The 21,444-nt window shown below is 48.4% G+C and overlaps 1 protein-coding gene across 1 annotated transcript in view; it reads left to right on the top strand.

Moving 5' to 3' along the window:
* Positions 1–21,444, top strand: part of PTPRT (protein tyrosine phosphatase receptor type T) — a 776,830-nt gene that overhangs the window by 487,174 nt on the left and 268,212 nt on the right. The window contains exons 10-11 of the mRNA XM_032606064.1: positions 10,931–11,132; positions 12,463–12,565. Of these exons, the coding sequence (XP_032461955.1) occupies positions 10,931–11,132; positions 12,463–12,565 (305 nt within the window). The remainder of the gene's footprint in view (positions 1–10,930; positions 11,133–12,462; positions 12,566–21,444) is intronic.

Here is a 21,444-nt window from a genome sequence, read left to right on the forward strand (position 1 = left end):
CTCAGACCCTAGAGGACAAGAGCTTCAGCAACTTAGGCCTCGTTAATGATTAAATACATAATTGAATTGAGTCAGTCCCTCTGTGGGGAGGCAGGCCCAGACAGACCCACTCCAGAGCCTTATAGCCTGATGGTTGCCGATACCCACAGCCAGTGGTCCCCCTGGCAACTGGTCACATACATGCCCAGAGGGCTAAGGGCAAAGTGGCAGCTCTGGGTGGAAAATGCTGGACTTTGGCATCAGAATGACTTCATTTCAAACCCAGCTGTACCACATTCTGAGTTTATTACATTTTCGTTATTAATCCTCATTTATTTGCGAACCTCATTGACTTCTACTCTGTGCCAAGCTGGGTGTTGGCAGTTATAGCAACGAATAAACAGCATCCAGGCCTTGCCCTCATTGAAGGATTTCCCCCGGCTGTCTCTGCCAGAAAGGCCATGGGTGGGGCTGCAGGGTTCCAGGGAGCAGGGTCAAGGGATAATTCAACTTCTCTCTCATCTTCATGCCCAGAGCCAACCGGAGAGGAATTGGTCATTGCAACTTAGCAACTTAACCAGGTTAAACTCAGCAGAACAGCAGTCAGCTGAGTGTGAAGTTGGAAGGCAAGCAGCTTATACTTAGAAACCTGAGAAATATTGCAATGCAGAGTACAAGCAATTGGGAATATCACTAGACAGACTCATTAAGCAAAAAGACTTCTATGAAAATAATAAAATCATAGCACCCAGGACACCGCAGCACGAGATTAAAAGCTGAAAGGAGGTTTAAGCTTCATATTATTAAGCTGCATTATGACAGTTTAGGAAGAAAAAGCTTAGAGCCATCAGAGTTGAAGGTGGCCCCGTTATGGGAATCTGACAGCATCTTTGAAATTCAGAGCAGGTTGAAAGAGTGAACTGTCAGAATATCCCTCCCCTGTTGGGGAGAGGAGGGGAGAGGAGGAAACGGAAAAGTAGTCCAGTGGTGAGGCTTGGAGGGGCTGAGATGCTAGTAGGGGGATCATGTATTGACAGAAAGACACCACCTGAAGTCTGCCTGGGATCTGAGGGGCAGGGTGGTGATTTAGGGAAGAGAGTGGGGTGTGCATGGTAAGCACTCAATACATGTTAATTCTTGTTATTATCACCTACTATCACCAACTTTTCAGTTTTGGTTGCTGGGTGGTGAATACTAATGACCCTGGACCAGTTGTATTTGGAGCTTGCTTTCTCCTAGTGTTTGATCCCAGAGCCACCAGGAAACCATCTGAAAGCGGAAAACAGGATATTGATTGGAAATCAGCAAAAGCCAAGTTGGGCAAACATCTTTCAATCCTGGCGACCAAGGGAGTCCACACAAGACTAGAACAAGCTCCCTGTAGGGTGACAGCAGGACTTTTGTGCCCAGCAAATTGCAGGCATCATTCCCTGTGCTGGCAGCGCCTGGAAAGGAGCATAGCCCAGGCAGACCCTGGCCTAGCCAGCCCAGCCCACAGTCTGGGCCCCTGACTTCGGAGCTCAGCCTTAGGAACCAGAGAAGCCTGGCAGGGCCTACCCAGGGACTTGTGCCCCATCCAATAGTTAGTAGAGCACTTTGGCTGGTGAGGTTACAAAATACATCCTAGTAACGCAATTCTTGGTATGTGGTGGATCTAGGTTTCAATAAGGTTCTGCAAGGCTAAAATCCAATGGTCTCCCCTCCCCGACTCTTCTCATTCTTGAATGTCAACAGCATCAGAAGGATCAGGCTGTTGGACATTCACAGATCTTCGCCAGTAGTTCCCTGAAAAGACTCATCCCCCATTGGGCCCGGTGCCACGTGTGGGCTCTACCTCATTCCTACATCTCTAGGGACCTTACCCTTCACCAGCCAGAACTCAGCAGCTCTCAGATTCACCCCCTTCTCTCCATCCCCTCAGCTTCCAGTCCGAACCAGGCCTTCTTTGTCACCTGTCATCTGGATGACAGTCAGGCTCTGACTGTTCCTCCAGTCAGTTCAGAACCTCGTACCCTCGCCAGCGAAGGTGCCTCTGCAAATTCAACACACATGAGCATCACCTGGAGAACTTGTTAAAATGCAGGTTCCTGGACCCAACCCCAGACATTTTGATCAGTAGGTCTGAGATGGGCCCCCGATCTGCATCTCTAACAAGCTCCTGGGCGATGCTGATGGTATTTTGTCTATAGACCACAATTTTAGTAGCACTATTCTTAAATACAGGTATGATGCTGTATCCCTCCCATTTAATGACTCTATACTGCCCTCAAGATAAAATCCAAGCATTTGAACATTCACGTAAAGACTTCCATGACCTGACCTCAATGCAGGACTGTCACAAACCGTTGCATGGGTTGTACACTATACCACCAAGGGGATGAAACCCACTAAGCTACCTCCTGTATCTGTCAGGAGGGCTATGACTAGGCATTAAGAAAGGCATATTGGGTTTCCCTGGTGGCACAGTGGTTGAGAGTCTGCCTGTCGATGCAGGGGACACAGGTTCGCGCCCCCGTCTGGGAAGATCCCACATGCCGCGGAGCAGCTGGGCCTCTGAGCCATGGCCGCTGAGCCTGCGCGTCCGGAGCCTGTGCTCTGCAACGGGAGAGGCTACAACAGCGAGAGGCCCGTGTACCGCAAAAAAAAAAAAAAAAGAAAAGAAAGCCATATTTTTTCCTTCTCACAACGGTACTTTCAGCTCACTGAAATACAGGGGGCTGGGATTGGAGGGTCAGCATCTGCCTAGAGAAATGCCTTTTTCTTATTTGCACAAAAGCACTCATAGGTCAGTAGCCATCCTGCCCAAGGGCATCTCTCTGACCTCCTCTTCCTTCACTCTCTGACTCCCATCACTTCCCCCCATCCCCTCTCCCACCCCCTTCATCTGGCTAACACCTTCACACTCTATGGTGAAGACTGCTGGACCCCAGAAGCCTTCTCTATTAGATGCTCCCAAGAACCATTTTCCCTTCCTTCAAAGCAGTAATCTACACGTGCCTTTAAGACTCATTCCTGTGGTCATGCCCATCTCCTGCACTGGACTGTAAGTTTCTGAAGGCTCTCCAGTTCTTAGCACAGGGCCAAGTCCAGAGCTCACTGAATATTTGTTGTAGATTCTATTCTACAGCCAAAGGTACCAAACCCAGGTACCAAACCCAGCATGCCACATTTTGTTGTGGTTTCTTAAACATTTTATTTTGAAATAATTCTAAATTTACCCCCAAAAAAGTTGCAAAAATAGTACAGGGAGTTCCGTACCCTTCACACAACTTCCTCGAACGTTAACATCTTCCCTAGCCATGGTATGTTTATCAAAACTGAGACTTCACAGGGGCGTCCCTGGTGGCACAGTGGTTAGGAATCCGCCTGCCAATGCAAGGGACACGGGTTCAAGCCCTGGTCCGGGAGGATCCCACGTGCTGCAAAGCAACTAAGCCCGTGCGCCACAACTACTGAGCCTGCGCTCTAGAGCCCACAAGCCACAACTACTGAGCCTGCGCACCACAACTACTGAAGCCCGTGCGCCTAGAGCCCATGCTCCGCAACAAGAGAAGCCACCGCAATGAGAAGCCCATGCACTGCAATGAAGAGTAGCCCCCCCTCGCCGCAACTAGAGAAAGCCCTCGCTCAGCAACGAAGACCCAATGCAGCCAAAAATAAATTAATTAATTAATTGAAAACAAAAACTGAGACTTCACATCTGTTCATTACTATTGACTGAACTCCAGACTTTTTTTTTCCCCCAGATTTCCCAAGCTTTTCTCTAGGTGTTTTTTTCTCCTTCTATGTTCCCACATACCATTGAGGTGTTGTGTCTCCTTATTTTCCTCGAATCTATGACAGTTTCTTGGGCTTTTCTTTTCTTTTTTTTTTTTTTTTTTTTTTTTTTGCAGTACACGGGCCTCTCACTGTTGTGGCCTCTCTCGTTACGGAGCATAGGCTCTGGACGCACAGGCTCAGCGGCCATGGCTCATGGGCCCAGCCGCTCCGCGGCATGTGGGATCCTTCCGGACCGGGGCACGAACCCGCGTCCCCTGCATTGGCAGGCGGACTCTCAACCACTGCGCCACCAGGGAAGTCTCGGGCTTTTCTTGTCTTTATGACTCTGACATTTTTTAAGAGTGATGACCATTTCTCAGTCTGGGCTAGTCTGATATTATCTCATGGGTGGACGGAGGTTCTGGGGAAGAAGACCACAGATGGTATGTATGCTTCTCATCACATACCAGGGAGCCCTTGATCTCAATGTGACTGACTTGTCGTTGGCAACGTTGACCTTGATCCCTTGGTTAAGCCCTTGTCTGCCAGATCTCTTCGTGTTAAAGCTACATTTTTCCCTTTTCCATCATAAGTCACTAGCTCCAGCCCACACTCAAGGAGAGAGAAATTAGGCTCCACCTTCTGGGTGGAGGGTTATCAAAGAACTTGTGGTCTTATTACATTTGGGGAGAGATAAGGTTATGCAAATATTCCATTTCTCCTTCATTTCACCCACCCACTTTAGCATTCAGTAGTGAATCCTACCTTCAGCAACTATCACTGTGATATGCCAATGGTGAGTTTCCAGTTCCTTCCAGCATGCTGTTCTAGGATACTTTTCCTTGGCATGTGCCATATTTCATAGTTCTTCTGCTCAATCGCCTTCATGCTTTAGGGCTCAGATCCAGCATTCTCAGCCCTGGCTTCCCAATCAAATCTCCTGGAGAACTTTAAAAATGTACTGATGTCCAGGTCTTTGTAGCCAAAACGTTCGATTCAATTAGTGTGGAGTGGGTGCAGGCATTGGTACTTTTTGAAAGGTCTTCAGGGCATGTGCTTTGGAATCCAGGCTGAGGACCACTAGCCTAGCCCAATGCTCTTGCAGCTTCTCTGGGATGCTGCCCTCACTCTCTCTGGCAGAAGCAGTTACTCCCAGATCTGTGTTCCCAAAGGCTTTGGTTACCTGCAAGATCTACCAATGCCTCTGTTGGTCCCCAAAGTCAGGAACTGGGTCTTCTTCACCAGTGTTTCTCAAGAGCTCAGAACAGAGTCCAGCACAGAATTGGGTCTTGGTGAACATCTGTTGATGGAGAGAATGATTCAGTCACAATGGAAGCAAAAGCAGTAGTTGTCTGTGTACAGAAGTGGCAAGTCCCTGCACTCCCTCACTGGCTCAGCAGTGTTAGAAACCCAGGAACAGCAATATGTGTGTTGGTCATAATCATTTTTCTGCTGTTATTCTAGTCCTCAGCTCTCTAGGAAATACAAGGGCCCCATGGCCAAGAAGTCACTGGCATGTGTATTGCGGCCATCTGTGCGTTCACACTGTTCTTCAGAAGGAAACATGTTCACATTTTATCTTTAAATTGTCAGCAAACCAAAGCATCAATACTACACTTCTAACAAGAGGAGATTACCTTGAACTGGTCTCTTTTTATACATTTGCCTTGGAAGTCAAGAAGGTGGAAGAGACCATGCCTGTAAACACTTTTACAATAGGTAAAAAAAGAGGGACAAAAGATTTTAACCAGTTGTTCTGAGTTTTAAAAAAATTAACCTTTATCCATTGAACTGACCAAGTCAATCTATTTTACCTGTAGCCTTGTTAAAACTCTGCTATCTTGAGACTTCCAGAAAATGGACTGGAAACCATTTGGAGAAAGTCAGGAGCAGATGGAATGGATAACATAGGGTACTGAACCCTCCCTTCCCCAAAAGGTTTAGGATGAAGACACCACATGTATAGTAGCAAGAGGAGAGGATGCTAAGCTATAGAGGGTGCTTTGGGAGCTTCAGGCTGTAGGTGGGCAGGTCTTGACCCAGTTTATGCTATCAACACTGACAGTCGATGCCATTGTGGGTTTCCTCAACAGGGGGTCATCTGTTAGGGCAAGAGCTCTTTGAATAGCAATCAGGTCCTTCCAGGGCATCCCTGTGTTTCCAAATAGACTTATCCAGGTTCTTGCTGCATTGTGGTACCCACTGCGGTGAAACCGAGGCATCAGAGAACACTTCATGAATGTCACCGTCTGTCCTTCCAGCGAGCTGCCTGATTGCACGCAGAGCTGTCCTCACCCTGGCTCGCACTTTGACCATGTCACCTCTCTTGGCCTCAGTTTCCTCAGCTGAGGAATGGGAATAACCATAAAGAATCCACACCATTTTTTTTTTAAGGATTAAATGAGATGATTTTTATGTGAGTCTCTCTTCACGGTGCCTGGCACAGAGTAAGTGCTCCAAAATGGTGTTTTTTTCATGACTGCATCTTCTGACAACCTGCTTCTGAGTCCTGGCCACTTCCCTCAGCCCTACTTTATCTCATATCTTCCCTTAACCACCATCCACCATGTCATCCTCAGGCCCAGAAACTTGCACATTTTGAACGTGCTCATTTTGAACGTGCCTGTTCTTCCCAAGATATTCCCTGGTCCATGGCAGCTGGCGCCTTGATGCACAGGCTAAAGTCACTCATGGACTCCCCCCTGGGGCCTTACTTCTGAACAAAGGGGCTGCCTTCCAGGAGTAAAGAAGCTGCAGGTCATTCTGTAATATAAATCAAAACAGAAACTGGAATTAAAAGGAGTATTTTACCCTTCGAGAGCCCAAGACTTTAGTAGGAGGTTAAGCAAATTGCCCAAGCCGCATAACCTGGTTTGATCATTCAGTCATTTATCCAAGGGGAAAAATGCGGCGCAAAAACCACATAAGATCTTTGCTCTCTTAGAGCTTAAAGTCTAGTCCAGGGCTCAGCAGACTCTTTCCATACAGGGTCAGAGAGTAAATATGTTAGACTCTGTGGAGTTACAACTACCTAATTCTGCCTTTGTAGCGTGTCAGCAGCTATCACAGACAGTACAGAAATAATGGTGGGGCTGTGTTCTGGTCAGATTTTATTTACGAAAACAGACGATGAGCCAAATCTGGCTTTTAGGCTTTACTTTTTCGACTTCTGGGCTGATGGAAAAGGGACTCATCAATGAAATAATTTCATGGTTCAGTATAAAAGTAGTGGGGAGTCATTAACAAGGTGAAGGGAAGGAAAAAAGTGTGGCAAAAGGGACCATGGCTCTTTTCAGACACTGAAATAAGCCCTGGAATGCAAGGTAGAAGGGCGGGAGGGGACTTCCCTGGTGGTCCAGTGGATAAGCCTCCACGCTCCCAGTGCAGGGGGCCTGGGTTCCATCCCTGGTCAGGGAACTAGATCCCACATGCACACTGCAACTAAGAGTTCGCATGCCACAACTAAGACCTGGCGCAGCCAAAATAAATAAATAATGAATAAATTTTTTAAAAAAAGATAGAAGGGCAGGCGAGGCCAGCTCATGCGGTGAGGTGATGGAGAACCACAGGGTAAGAATGTGGTCCTAATTCCGAAAGCTGTGGGAAACCGTTGCTCTTTTGATTCCAAGGGGTGACTGGATTCTGGCGATGAAGGGCTCACTCTGGCATGTGGCTGGGGATCCCACTGAGAGCGACCAGGAGAGACTGGGGTGGCCCTGAACACTTCATTGCAGCCAGAGCCCCATCCCTGGAGCCCAGGGCTGTTGTGTAGCTCAGCACTCTTTCCCCTGCTACCTCCTTACTTTATGTTTGCTATTCTAACAAATCTTCCTCTCTCTCCACTTCCAAATGAAGAGTCACATTGCAGGATGCATTTTACGGTCCCAGCTCCATCCCATTCAATTTTTCTCACCTTCCTTCTTTCCCCCCGCCCCCCAGCCCGATCCCGCACTAACTTCGTAAAACTTGAAAGTTAAATTTTTCAAAGACTGTTTCTGACAAAGCAGTGGGAATTAGATCTGGTGAAGCCCTTCATAAAAAATTGAAGACACGCTATATTAACATACATTGATTTATTCATAGTGTTTCATTACAAGTAAGTGAGGATCCTGTAATAGCAGGAAAGGTTAGGAGAGCAGGGGAGCACAGTATATTATATTGACAGCTAGGTGGAAATTGAGTCGCTTCTGGATTGAATTTGGAGCACAGAAAAGGAATTGGCTAGTAAATAAGGCATGAATTTTACCACCCATTGTCTGTATATCAGTGTAGTTGCCATCAGCCCAGGCAGGGGACGGGGGCAGAATTTGCAAAGGGTGCTCCAGCACGTCTTCTCCCCTGGTGGCCTGGGTTAGCAGACACAGGCAGAGCTCTCCAAACATCTGCCGCTGGGGAAAACTGGAATCCAGCTGCACACAGCTCTCCTGTTTGCTCACCACCATCCAGTCAACACGGGACTCTTCTTGGTTCTCCCAAGCCTTTCCCCACCCCAGGTCTTTGCCTGGTTAGCTCCCTCTGCCTAGAATCTAGAGTGTTCCTAGACTCTGTATCACCCCCAGGTATTAGTTCAGTTCTCCCCTGAGATACCTCCCTGAACACTTCGCCTTAGTTTGGCATTTCTCAGAAGCAGAGCCTGAGACAAGGATTTGAGCACAAGCAGATTATGAAGTGTGGGAAATACTAGGGAGTGGGGAAGGGAAAGAAAGTAACCAACGATGGGTGTGTTTTCCAGTCAACTACCTATGGAGGCAAGTGGAGTGGCATCCCTCGGGGAAATCCCAGGGATGCTGCGGGGGTATCTCAAGAGGAAACGTGGAGTGTATTTATCACCTCCCATTAATCCGGTCTCCGGGGGTGTGAATTAACCAGCACTTCCTGTGCGTACCCAGGGGAAAAGCCCTCAGACAAAGAGAGGCAGGTGTTTGCAGTGCTTGCCTTTGAGAAGGGCTGGAGTAGGCAGGGTGACCAGGCCCCCCCCAGGGATCTGCTAGATGGGCGCCCCTGCCAGCTCTGCTAGCACAATGGCCAATTCCTTCAGTTCTGTACGTTTCTCATCCTGGGCTCACTGCGCTTCAGACAAAGTCTGGCCTCTGTCCTCGACATGTGACATCAGTTGCTACACTGCACTGCTCCTGCTTCATAGGGGAGAGAGGTTACTGCTTTCTCCAGAACATTCGGTGCCCTAGCCAGAAACAGCCAACTGCTTATTTTTGACGTAAAGTTGGTATATTACCTTTTCTGCCTGGGTTTGGCCTTCCTGACAAGCATGGGACATTCCTGACAAAAGACAAAGTGATGTGAGGTGTCTGTGTAGTTGACTCACCTCGTTCTGGAACAGAAGACCTTGAGGACAGGGCCTAGCTTGTGTCCAGTGCATTCATTTGCTAGGGCATGGGAGCACACAGCGCAGGTCCTGGAATAGTACAGGAGTATGCGGGGAATGGTTGTGGAGGAGCAAATGAGTGAATGAATGAAACCCAACAGGTCTGGGTTTGGTCTTGGGTCAGTGACAGGACACCGAATAACCGTGACAATGCCTGATCTGTGGCTGCATGTGACAGCCGCATGAATCTCACACAGGGCGTTGAGAGAAAGAAGCTGACGCTAAAGAGTACACTCCGTATGATTCCATTTAGATAAAGTTCAGAGCCAGGCAGAACTAGTCTGTGCTGTTAGAAATCAGGGTAGAGGGTATCCGTGCTGGGGGGAGGAGGGAAAGGATTGGAAGGGGGCATGAGGGGAAAATCTCGGGTCTGGTAATGTTGTGTCTCTTGATTGGGTGTGGTTAGATGGTCCTGTCCAGTTAGTAAAAATTCATTGAGCTGTATAATTTTCTGTATATATATTATACTCTAATAAAACACTTTTAATAGAACAAACTAGATAAACAAAAAAACCCTGAGTTTGCCTCTTTAACAACTGTGTAATTTAGAAATGTGCTTCTCAGAGGGTGATCCTTGGGGGCCGGTGCCAGGGATGCCAGCTGTTTTGTTACATTCACAGCAGCATAAGTGCAGAAGTTGAAAGTGAGCGTCTAGAGACTTTGGAGGGCCTTGACATTGCTGTGACACCCGTATGTGTGGTCAGTGGACACGTCTCCTTGCACATAATGTAGAACAGTTTGGTTATTGCCAAACTCACATGATGAGTCACGTGTGATGTGGTCTTTGGATCATTATGGGTCTGCAGTGGACTGGGAAACAACTGGGTCTTCACCACAGATATTTCGAAAAGCGCTGGTTTAATACAAATTGTTGCCAGTTGAGCCTCAGTTTCTCCAACATTAAAATGAGAATAAATACTCTGACGTCCGCAAGGTTTTAGGGAAGAAAAACTAGATAATGCACAAGAAAGCGCCAGAGAGCGCCATGTGCAGTAGGGGGTGCATGAGCTGCAGGTTTTTTTTGTTTGTTTTTTTTTTGCGGTGCGCGGGCCTCTCACTGTTGTGGCCTCTCCCGTTGCGGAGCACAGGCTCCGGACGTGCAGGCTCAGCGGCCATGGCTCCCGGGCCCAGCCGCTCCGCGGCATGTGGGATCTTCCCGGACCGGGACACGAACCAGTGTCCCCTGCATCGGCAGGCGGACTCTCAACCACTGCGCCACCAGGGAAGCCCATGAGCTGCATTTTTAATTAGGCTTTCAGGTAATTCTTATCAGGATGCTACACTTGGACACTGCTCTATGGCCACATTGTCCAATGTGATGGCCAGTAGCCACACGGGGTCCCTGCGCTTTTGAAATGTGGCTAGTCCAAATGCAGGTGCACCATATGGTAAAATATATACTTGATTTCTAAGACCTAATATGAATAAAAGAATATAAAATATTTCATTAATTTTTTATGTTGATTGCAGGTTGAAATGATAACATTTTACATCTACTGGGTTTAACAAAATGTATTACTAAAATTAATTTTACTTTATGTTCTTACTTTTTTTCCTTTAATGTGACTATTAGAAAATTGAAAATTATGTATGTGGCTTAAATTTTATTTCTATTGGATAGCGATGCTCCAGAGTATTAGCCATGGAGTATTGGGAGGCTGGGATCATCTGTAAGGTGGATGCTAACAGCAGAAGTGCTGACCAGGCTCACACACCTTCTGCTTTCCTCCCCTGATGTTCCTCCATATGGACTCCACCCAGCTTCCTGGGTGAGGCACTGATATGTTTGTTTGCCGGCTCCTTGTACAGATCAACTACAAGGCCGTGGGCTCATTGGACCCGAGTGCCGACCTCTCCAGCCAGAGGGGCAAAGTGTTCAAGCTTCGGAATGAAACCCACCACCTCTTTGTGGGTCTGTACCCCGGGACCACCTACTCCTTCACCATCAAGGCCAGCACAGCAAAGGGCTTTGGGCCCCCTGTTACCACCAGGATCGCCACCAAAATTTCAGGTATCTGTCCTAGGAAGGGGAAAGGAAGAAAGGTGGTGGTGGTGGTTTTTTCCATTCCTAATATTCCTGGGAGTGAAAAAGGGCAGAGCCAACCATCACCATGTGACTTGGGAGAAGCAAGGATGATGCAGTCCCTTGTGTGTCAGTGCTGTAATCTCATGAAGAAATCCTAATCCATGAACTTCCTAAAGTATAAAAAAGATATCAATTAGGCTAGAGCAGACGGAATGCTGAGTGATTCACCAAATAATTTAAATAGAACACAGTTGCCTTAAATAGTACATTTTGCCCATACAGATTGGTTTGTAAAAATGTGATTGATTTTCAAGAGTATTCCTCTTGACAGTGCAGGGCACAGCACAGGTTCTCATGAAACGTCTGATGAATGAATGAACAAACAAATGAGTGAATGAGTGTTACAGAGCCATAGCAGTCCAGGATGTCACCTGCCATCACCAGTAGGGTGCCCTCCCCCACCAGACAGCATCAAAGCAGAATTATCTCAGACCCCGTTTTTACAATTTACATTTTTTCAGAATACGCGTGCAGTTCTGGTCTGCATCCACATTTTGCATAGATACAGACCCACCGTGTTTTTTGTAGCTTAATGTTTCCACTTATCCTTAAACCATAAGCATCTTCCACGTTGCTTTCATTATAATGTTCTGTCAAGTGGATGGACGTAATTTAATTAAACATTCCCCTGTGGTTGTATATATTTGGTGTTTCCATGTTTTTATAAAATAACGCTTCAATAAACATGTTACAGAATAAAGTTTAATTCCTTGGCTCGGATTATGACTTTAGGATTAAATTCCAGAAATTGAGATACTGAATTAAAACCGATGTGGGTTTAATAGCTCTTAATACAAATGGCTAAATTACCTTCCCAAGGGATTAGATTTAGTTACACTTCCATCAGAAGGGAGGATCTCAGGAAGAAAAAAAAGATAAGAGGAACTAGTTCATCACTGCTGTAATTTGCATTTGCATTTTAAATACGTTTAGGGTTGGCATTCACATTTGCATTCACATCTTTAAGTACTTATATTTCCTGCATTTATCTGTTTATTTGGTATGGAACTTCTTGATTCATGAGGGTTACCAGCCACATCATTGCTACCCTTCTCCAGACTCTTCTGTACCTTGAAGGAACCTACGGGCAGGTTGGAAGTCAGGGCCTCCTTTGCTGAAAGCCTGGGATGCCATGTGACTCTCATCCTACCTTTCCCCAAACACCTCCCTTCTAGGCATCCTGATTGTCTTGAGGGAGGTGATGAGAGGGGTTTGGGACCTTTGCTAAGCTCCCTTCTCTCTGTTCTCTGTCCAGCTCCATCGATGCCTGAATATGACACAGACACCCCACTGAATGAAACAGACACGACCATCACAGTGATGCTGAAGCCCGCTCAGTCTCGGGGAGCCCCTGTCAGGTGAGGAGGGTGCTTAACCTGGCGTTTGCCATTTTCCTTCTCTGCACCGTGCACGCCTCCAGCTGAATGATGTCACTGGCAATGCCCATAGGCTGGCCAGGAGCAAGGCTTCCTGGAGGAAAAGGGTCCGCAGCCCCAAGCCCCGTACAGAGGGGCTACTGAGCCAGGAGCCCTGTCTCCCTACTGTGGGCCACTGGGACTGGTTTAGTGGGAACGTCCTGATGGGGACCTGAGGAGGGCTGGGAGAGAACTTTCTGGAACACACCTATGGTAAATGTATTTAGTCCGGTTGGAGGCCCAGAAACACAGTATCCTGGCAAGATCACCTTTACGTGTCCCACTGCCATTAACAGACAAGTAGACAGATCCACTGAATGCTAAAAACAACCTGCTCAGAGGTTATGAATGGGACATGACCTCAGGGCTGGTCCAGTTTATGGCCTTGGTGTTCCACAGGGGACTTGAATTCAGAGTCATACTGCTGATTTTAACAAGAGGCTGCTGGAGTCCAGGAGTGTGCCTACAGCCCAGGCAGTGAAAGCATCGCAGTAGCTAAGCTGATCCCATGGAAGTCCATGGGCTCACGGCTGTCAGGAAGGTGGTCATCTCTTTTAAATAAGCTACACTATGTACAAGGGCAGCAGCTCTGATGTTGACTGTTGGCTTTTGCTCAGAGCTCAAGGGACTACAGACCCTGAAAGCCAAGCAAGGGTGTTGGGTAGAACAGCTTTCAAATTAGCTCAGTTCAGTTGAACGAGCACACATGGAGTATTTTATATGCCAGGAATGGAGCGGCGTACGGGGGATGAAAAAGATTCACTTACTCATTCATTCGACAAACATTTCTTGAGCACTCACTCCGTGTCAGGTACTGTTTAAGTGCTTGGGACCGGCTAGTGAACTAGCTGTGTATAACTCACGCTCTAAAGAAAGTCAAGCTCTAGTTAGGGAGACAGAAATGTGAAAACATAACTGCGCTACAGGGCATGCTTTTAGAGATGCACATAGGCCGTTACACGAGCTTACAGGAGAGAAGTCCCAGAGGAGGTGACACTGAGCTATATCTTAAATGTTGTCTAAGATTTCACCAGAGTGGTAACAGGGTCCAGCGTGAACAAAGGCATGGAGGAAAGAGGAAGCTTGCCATCGTGGGGAGCAACCAGGAATCGTTAAATCTGCCTTAGCATAAAGGTGAAGGCAGGAGTGGTGGGGTGGGAACAAGGGCCATGTTTGAGAAGCTCAGCCTTGTTTGAGGGGCCCTGGGGAGCCACTGAATAGCCACATGCGGTGTCTCTTTTATGATACTGTAGGCTGGGAGACCAGCCGGGAAGGAAGCTATCGACATGCTCTGTTTGCCAACCTGGGTCCAACTCTACCCAGGAATTACAGGCACTGGAGCACGTAGAATCACCTGCCGGTTTGGAAGTTCCCATCTATTCTGTAGACTTCGGAAAGTGTTCTATCCTAAGTAAGGTGGGTCTTCAGGCCTTCAGACAGGTGTGGATAGAGGTTGTGGGCACCTGAACTAAGAACATTTGCCTTATATTCCACACATAGGTTGTTCCAGGACTGTCCTACCTGTGATGGGCCAGAGCGGATGGTGGCTCTGACATCAAACCAGGAGTTGTTGAGTTACTGTGTTTCTTCCTGTTACTCTTATGCCGCATTGTCATTTACTTCCCTCTATACACTGAGATACGTTATCCTCCTTTTCAGATGAAGAGACTGAGGCTCAGAAATGCGCCAGGGCACACAGACAGGGAGTAGGAAGGCTGAGCTTGGACGCACGTCCTCCAGGTGCCCAATCACACATTCCATCTTGGCCACCCGTGTCTCACCTCCCCTTCACAGCTCTTACGTCTGTCATACAGCAGCATTGGGCATGTTTCAGAGTCTCAGAAAGCTTCCCAGATGGCAAGAGTCTGGCCCAGAAAAGAGAAGCCCAGTATTGTACAAGTTAGCAGCTGACCCAGGGTCAGAGGCTAGATCTGCCCTAAAACCCCGGACCTTTCTGTGGTAGAGACCCAAGTGTCGCCTTTCATTGCTACAAGCCTACAAAACTGTCAGCAAAAGAACCTGGTCAGCTGGCACCCCACTGTGTGGCTGCCTGGTGGCTGTGGATTCAGCCCAGCTTCCCACAGTCTTCTGGCTGCTGTGTGGGGCAATGAAAAGGATGTGAGTTCGGTGGCAGTGAACCTGGGTTCAAATGCTGACCTCATGCTGCTGTGTGACCTTGGGCAAAATACTTAATCTCTCTGAACCTCAGTTTTCCTTATCTGGAAAGAAGACACTGGCGATATTTCACCAAAGCTTAATGGGATGTACATGTGAGCCAAAGCAGCGCAGGCTGTCAGAGAGTTAGTTCCTTTGTTAGCTTGGCTTCTTCTCTGTGGAACTTAGGAAGCTCTGTGCAAAATGGTTTTTGCAAATCCACCCCTCTATAGGGTCACAGTGTTGCCCACTTCCTTCCTGTTCAAATTTCCAAAGACCCTGATTTCAGGGTGGGGAAGGAGGTGCTCTGCTTTTTCCTTAAGAGCCCCTAACTTCTTTCTGGCACAGATTCAGAAAAATGTCTTTTCTAGTCGTCCTGAGAAAGAAGTAATCTGTGTCCTTCCTAGTGATAGGAATAAAGTTCACTTTTGTACAGAGGATCAGGGACCCATCCTCAGGATGAATCAGATTATGTCTGTGAACCTCTGAAAACTCCTCAAAGCCAGCTGAACACAGACGGGAGTAACTGTCACCATGCTTTACTCGGCATCTCCTATGATCCAAGAATTTAATCTCTACTAACCTATGAGTAGTACTATTATCTCCCTGTCGGAAATGAGGAAACTAAAGTTCAAGGTCACAGAGCCTGTAAGTGTTGAAGCCAGAACTTGTACCCAGGCCTGCCTGACTCCAGAGACCAGCAAACATCCCAAACCAACGTTCTTGGGAAAGCTTTTCTAGCCTCCCCAGAGAGAAGCCCCTTACACTTTCCTTCTGAGCCTACAGACTTAGTTTGCACATCTGTTTAATGAGCTCGTGCATCCTAAGACCACAGTAAATTAGTAGGTGGGAATGGAAATGCCCCAGTAGCGGTGAGAAATGACAGTTGGCAGGGAGCGAAGAAACAGGACAACTCTACAAAACCGACACAGGGACTCAAGAAACAAGGAGGTCCACGTGCCGTAGCCCCTGCTGCCCCTCACAGCCACGGGTATTCATTTGTTGTTCCTGGTTCACCCTAAAAAATGTACCATTAGGTCCCACGTCTTCAAGTTAAAAGAGCCAGCTAGCTTCCATTTGATGGGCACGCACCGGCCGAGTGCCTGTCACTATAGGGAAACTGTTTGCATCCTCACAGCATTGCCGTAATAGCCTCCCCATTGTGCAGATGTGGAAACTGAGATACGTGGAAGCTAAGTGCATTGACCCAAGCCATGAAAAGGGCAAGTGGTGCAGGCAGAATTTAAACCCCGTTCAGTCGCCCCTAAGCCAACACTCACATCTCTCTAGCCACGCCACCTCCCTAGGAGAAAGTCATATGTGATGTATTTTGGTGACATTTCCACCGGAAACAAATTTAAAATAAATGTCACTGCTCAAAGGGGCAACGCCTGGTGTCTGGAAGAGTCTGGCTGCTTTTCTTCTCAAGGCTCTAGATCACTGAGGGTGGGTAGACACTGAGTTTCTAGAGTTATTTTCAGACAGTTGCTTGGGCATTTGCCAAGAAGGGAAGAGACTAGTCAGTGCCAGCCAGCAAGGCTTCCGGGACAACCTCAGTGACAGCAGTGGAATATCACAGTAGACTTCAGTTACTTTAACCCTTTGTCACCTTGAACTCTGGGCACTGGAGTGCCCCATGGGAGGCAGCTGACCATTAAGTCATTCAACAAATATGTATTGAGAAGGAACTGAGGTAAGCAATGAGGATACAGCAGGAAGCAAGAGAGACACACACCTGTCCTGCTGAGGCTTATCATCCAGTAAGTGTACATGTGAACGGGGCAGGGAGGGGACCATTAAGCCATTAAGGAAACAGAATAATGAAACTGGCAAAACAAGATAACATGAAGCCAGTAGAGACAGTGACTGTATTGACTGAGAGGAAGAGTAGATGGGCTGGAGAGATGGGCACAACCCAGGCAAGTGGACCAGTGTGGAGCCCTGCAGGCAGGGGAAGCAGGAGCCTTGAGAAAACAGCAAACTCACTCTGTGACCACAGGACACTGAGAGCTCCCTAGATGCACTGGGTCAGGGATGCCCGGAATCGTGTTTTATAGTTGATAGCTCCTTTCATTCCATCGTAGCATCTGACCGTCACTCACCCAGTAGGTAAGCTGCACAGGAAACTCCATCTCCACTTTAGAGGAGAAGCTGAAACCTAAGATGTTAAGTGATTGGCCCAAGGTCACAGAGCTCACTACACGCAGAGCCAGCCCACGGACCTAGCTTCCTGCCTCTGAGTTCATCGTTCTGAGTTCCTTGTGCCTGGGATGTCACATGATGCCCGGGTGACCTTCCGGTGGGATGCTGTGGAGTGAATCTCTTCCGCCTAGGGAACGAGGGGTAGACAAGACAATTCTGGTCGTGTGGGCGCAGCCAGTAACTTGTGAAGCCCAGCATAACTCTGAGCGGAGAGTCTTCCTGTTCTCCAGCAGACTCACACCTGAGCCTCGGCCTCCAGGCAACACCCACACAGGCTGTTCTTCCTCCTTCTGCCAGTAATGCTCTGACCCTGGTTGAGCCGAACTCCAGCCCTGCTGTACTGCTTGCTGCCCCTCTGAAGCCCTGTGGCTCTGACGCTGACTGGTAGGACTGAGCATACAGGGAGGCAAGGAGGCGGGGAGGGAAGATGGCCGTGCGGGGCTCCTGCACCCTCGTCGCTCCAGCCAAACCACCTTGGCAGTGTGGCCTCTTTTTCTAATACTCCACAATGGAGATTTATTGCTTTTGCATTGCTTTCCCCAGGCCTTCAAAGATTTATTGGTTTTTAAGTGACAGAATCCCAGAATTGCTTAAAAGATCAATCAAATAGTGACTAGAATCTAATATTCAGCTCGGCACACGCCAAGGCTTCTTCCCCCACACCCCACCTGTCGTGCTGATGTAACTGTAGTAACCTTCATAAGAAAGTAACTCGGCCGTGAATTAATCACCCATAATGCAGTCCCTGAAGGGAAGTCCGGGGCAGAGCCCCAGATTCTGTAGCAGACCCTCCTCTGGATCCCCAGCGGGCTTCCTTGAAGATGCCTTCCCCACCCCAGCCCCTGCTCTCTCCTTCCCATCCCGTCAGTCCCTGGGAGCTTTGGGATTAGCTCTTTCTTCTCCCTCTGCTGCTCTCCACCCCACTCTCCTGACCTGCCAGGACGGCTTTCTGGTCTGCCTGTCGTAAGTTCCTCTTTCTTCAATCCCTCCCCCACCAAGCTGCTGGACTGGTGTTTTGGAAGCACGGATTGGATCAAGTTAACTTTCCTGCTTAAAATTCTTAAATGGGTCACTGGCTTCCTACCGCATTATGTTGAAGCTCCTTAGCATGGAATTCAAGGCCCATCTGAATCTGGTTCTGACCTTCGTTTCTGATTCCATTTCCTTTTACTCTGTCCCTTTAGCAGGTTTTCCTCAACAGCGCCACGTACGCTTCCTTCATCTTTCTTTCATGAGCTTTTAATTGTGTTATACATTTGTTTGTATGTTTTCTTTGGTTTCGTTTCTTGCATGCCCCTCACTAGACTGTGAGCTCCAGGCAACCTGGAAGTCGGACACTAATGGATTCCTTTCCCTGGGACAGGGTCTGGCTTTCGTAGGTAGTCCAAAAAACAAACAAAAAACAGAAAAAAACAACAGCTAAATAAGTAAGGAATTCAGCAAATCTGGTGGTACCTGGTAGTTACAGGGTACTGGGACAGTAGAGCTGCACTGTCTTTGCCTGCCTCTTCTGTGAGAGCTCAGTCCAATAGAAACGCCTGCGATGATGGAAATGTCCTATATCTGCTGTCTGGTAGAGTCATCACTAACCACACGTGGCCATTAAGCACTTGAAATAGGACTAGTGCGATGGAGGAACTGAGCTTTAACATTTTTATTTTCATTCATTCAAATATAAAGAGTCACACGTGCTCGTGGCTGCCGTTTGGACGTGCAGGTCTATAGGTAAGATAAAGAGTAAGAGAAACGATGCGGATGAGCCTGTGTAGTTGGTTGGAGGTGTGTATGAGAGTTCCGTGCGGAGGCAGCCATCATTAGCCTGGTGAGCTCAGGGGCCAGGAGGCCTTCCTGGAGGCAGTATTGCCTGAGACCTGCCAGAGGAGGGGGAGCGTGGCCCAGGAGGAAGCGACAGGTGCAGGAGCTGAGGTAGAGGAGGTGCATGTTGTGTTCGGGGCACAGAGATGAGGAGAGAGGCCAAGAAGTGGGCAAGAGCTATAGGTAAAGATCTTCACTTGGGATCTGGACTTTGTCCTGAAGGGTACGGGGAACGTTGGCAGGCAGATGCCCAACTTTTTGTTCTTCTCTAAGCAGTCAAGCCCTTGTCTGTGCCATTCTCTCTGCCAAGCACGGCATCCTCCACCTCCCCGGCATCCAGGTCAAATCTGCCGCATCCAGGACCATCTCCCATCCTGCAGCAGCATGCATCAGCTCTGCCTTGGGCTCCCGCGCTGCCCTGTCCCCTCCCCTGCGGGGGACTTGCAGTTTCAGTGTCTACCAGCCTGTGACTTCCTTGGGGGCAGGAACTGGGGTCCCACAGGCTCACACCTGAGATCTCTCATGTTCTTCCTGCCACAGCTGACTTCCCAGCTGGATACACTGGAACAGCAGGAGCTCCTAGAATGAGATCCCCTTATGCAACTGACTTATCTGATGGCTCAGGGTCAGATTCTTAATTTCTCTGAACCTCAAGCTGCTTGTTGGTAAAATGGGAATACCCACGTCACACATTGTTTTAAAGGTCAAATAAGCTAAACTGTGTAAAGTGTCGTTGGTAATTGTTCAGTTTGCCCCTGGGGATGGCCAAGCTGTTGAGACAAGGGGTGGCTGCCTGCCCTGGGCAGTCTTGGCAGGATTATTCTCTGAGTCCTGCTGCAGTGGTTGCCTGTTTGCTAGGTGTCCTTTACCACTGTGTAAGATTCACTGCAAGATTGTGCTGGCGTGCATGTGACGTGTCAGGGAATGTGCAGTTGTCTCCAGGGGTGTCACAAAATCCTCACAACGATTCTCAAAAATGGATTCTCAGATTTGAGCACCTTTCAGAAACACCAAATCAAGCAGACAGGGCTAGGAGGTCTCAACCACTGAAGGGCCAGCAAAACGAGGAGTAAGAGCAGTGCCCTCTACTTGAAGGAGATGCCACTTGGCGTTGTGAAATCAAAGTGAACAGATCCAAAGCCCCTCAGGAAGGGGTGTGGAGACTCCCATGAGCTCCCTGAACTGAGACCTTATAAATACTGGGACCAGAGTGGGTCCATGGAGTCAGAACCAAGCAGGAGAGGTGAGACCAGATCCTAGGAGGTGAATCCTGTTTATCTGTTCACTCGTTCATTTGTTTATCAATTCATTAACTAATTCAGTCAATAAATACTTTGAATTTCAGCAAACAACCAGACACCGTGCTGAGCACTGGAGACCCAGAAATGAGCTAAACAGGCCCATACGCTGTTGCCATCCTAATGGCAGATACAGCTCTGAACTAACAGTGCCACAGACACTCATGACAGACTGTTATCAGCTGTAGCCCATTCTCATGGGGTCCACGTCACCTCCCCATCCCACCTCTGATCTCAGCGGTGGCTAAGCTGGATAGTTCCATGCAAAGTTATAGGATCCCACCTCCAGCACCAGCACCCACCCTTTTTTTTTCCTGCCTTTTGGCTCTAATTCTTCCTCCAAAGCCCCATGGATCTGGCTTAGTCTGAGCAAGCAGGTACAGCTCAGGAATGCAAATAATTCAGTGCTACAGGGGAACTCTCAGCCAGTGTGGGATGAGAATCCAGGCATCAGAGCCTTGCCTCCCATCCTTTGAAAGGACCATTCTGGGGTGCATGCCACACGGTTCCTCACACACCCCCGAGTAGGACTGAGCCCCGGGTTCCCACAATGGGAGCCTGCTCGACAGCGCACACTTTGTTGGTTTTTCTTCCTTCTGTGTCTCACTTTTTCCTTTAAGAGGTGGATCAGCCCCAGATGGGGTGGTCAAGAGATAATGTGAGAGAAGCTGAAAGGAGGCTGGTAGGACTGCAGTGGGGAGAAAATGCAAGAGAGGACGGCACGTGATTGGATGTGAAAGGGCCAGGTAACCCAGGGCTGTGTTATTACTGTAGGAAGGACTTTTATACTAAGAGCAGTGAGGCATCAGAGAAAGGATTTTAAGCAAGTGAACGGTATGATCCATCTTTTTTGAAAGGTCTTTCTGGCATCGGTGTGGAGAACAGATCAGAGAGGACAAGAGCGGTCCAGAGGAAGAGTTGGGATCAGTTATAGTTGTCCCAATGAGAAATGAAGGTGATGGACGTCCAGTAGTTGAGGAGGTAACAGGGGCGAGCCTTGGCGATGACTCCTCTGTGGGGCGGGGGGTGGGTATAAAGGACAAAGACATTGTCCAGGGTGGCTCCCAGGTTTCTAGATTGGTTAATGGGACGGATGATGGTGCCGTTCTCTGAGCAAAGGGACACAGAGGGAGGGAAAGGTCTATGAGGATACTTTATCCAGGAGGGGCCAACGGTGGTAAAGGTGGTCTGGGAACTGAAAGGGAGAGTTACGAACCAACTGGGCACGGACAGGCTGGGACCAGATGCATGGTTTGGCGAGCCCTGGGGACCTCTGGGGGACCTTCTCCAAGGTCAGTTAGGACTTGCAGCTCGCTTTCCTGGGCCGCTTGAGGCATAGTGCCCAGAGGGTGC

Source organism: Phocoena sinus, chromosome 15 (assembly GCF_008692025.1).
Source record: "Phocoena sinus isolate mPhoSin1 chromosome 15, mPhoSin1.pri, whole genome shotgun sequence".
NCBI lineage: Eukaryota > Metazoa > Chordata > Mammalia > Artiodactyla > Phocoenidae > Phocoena > Phocoena sinus.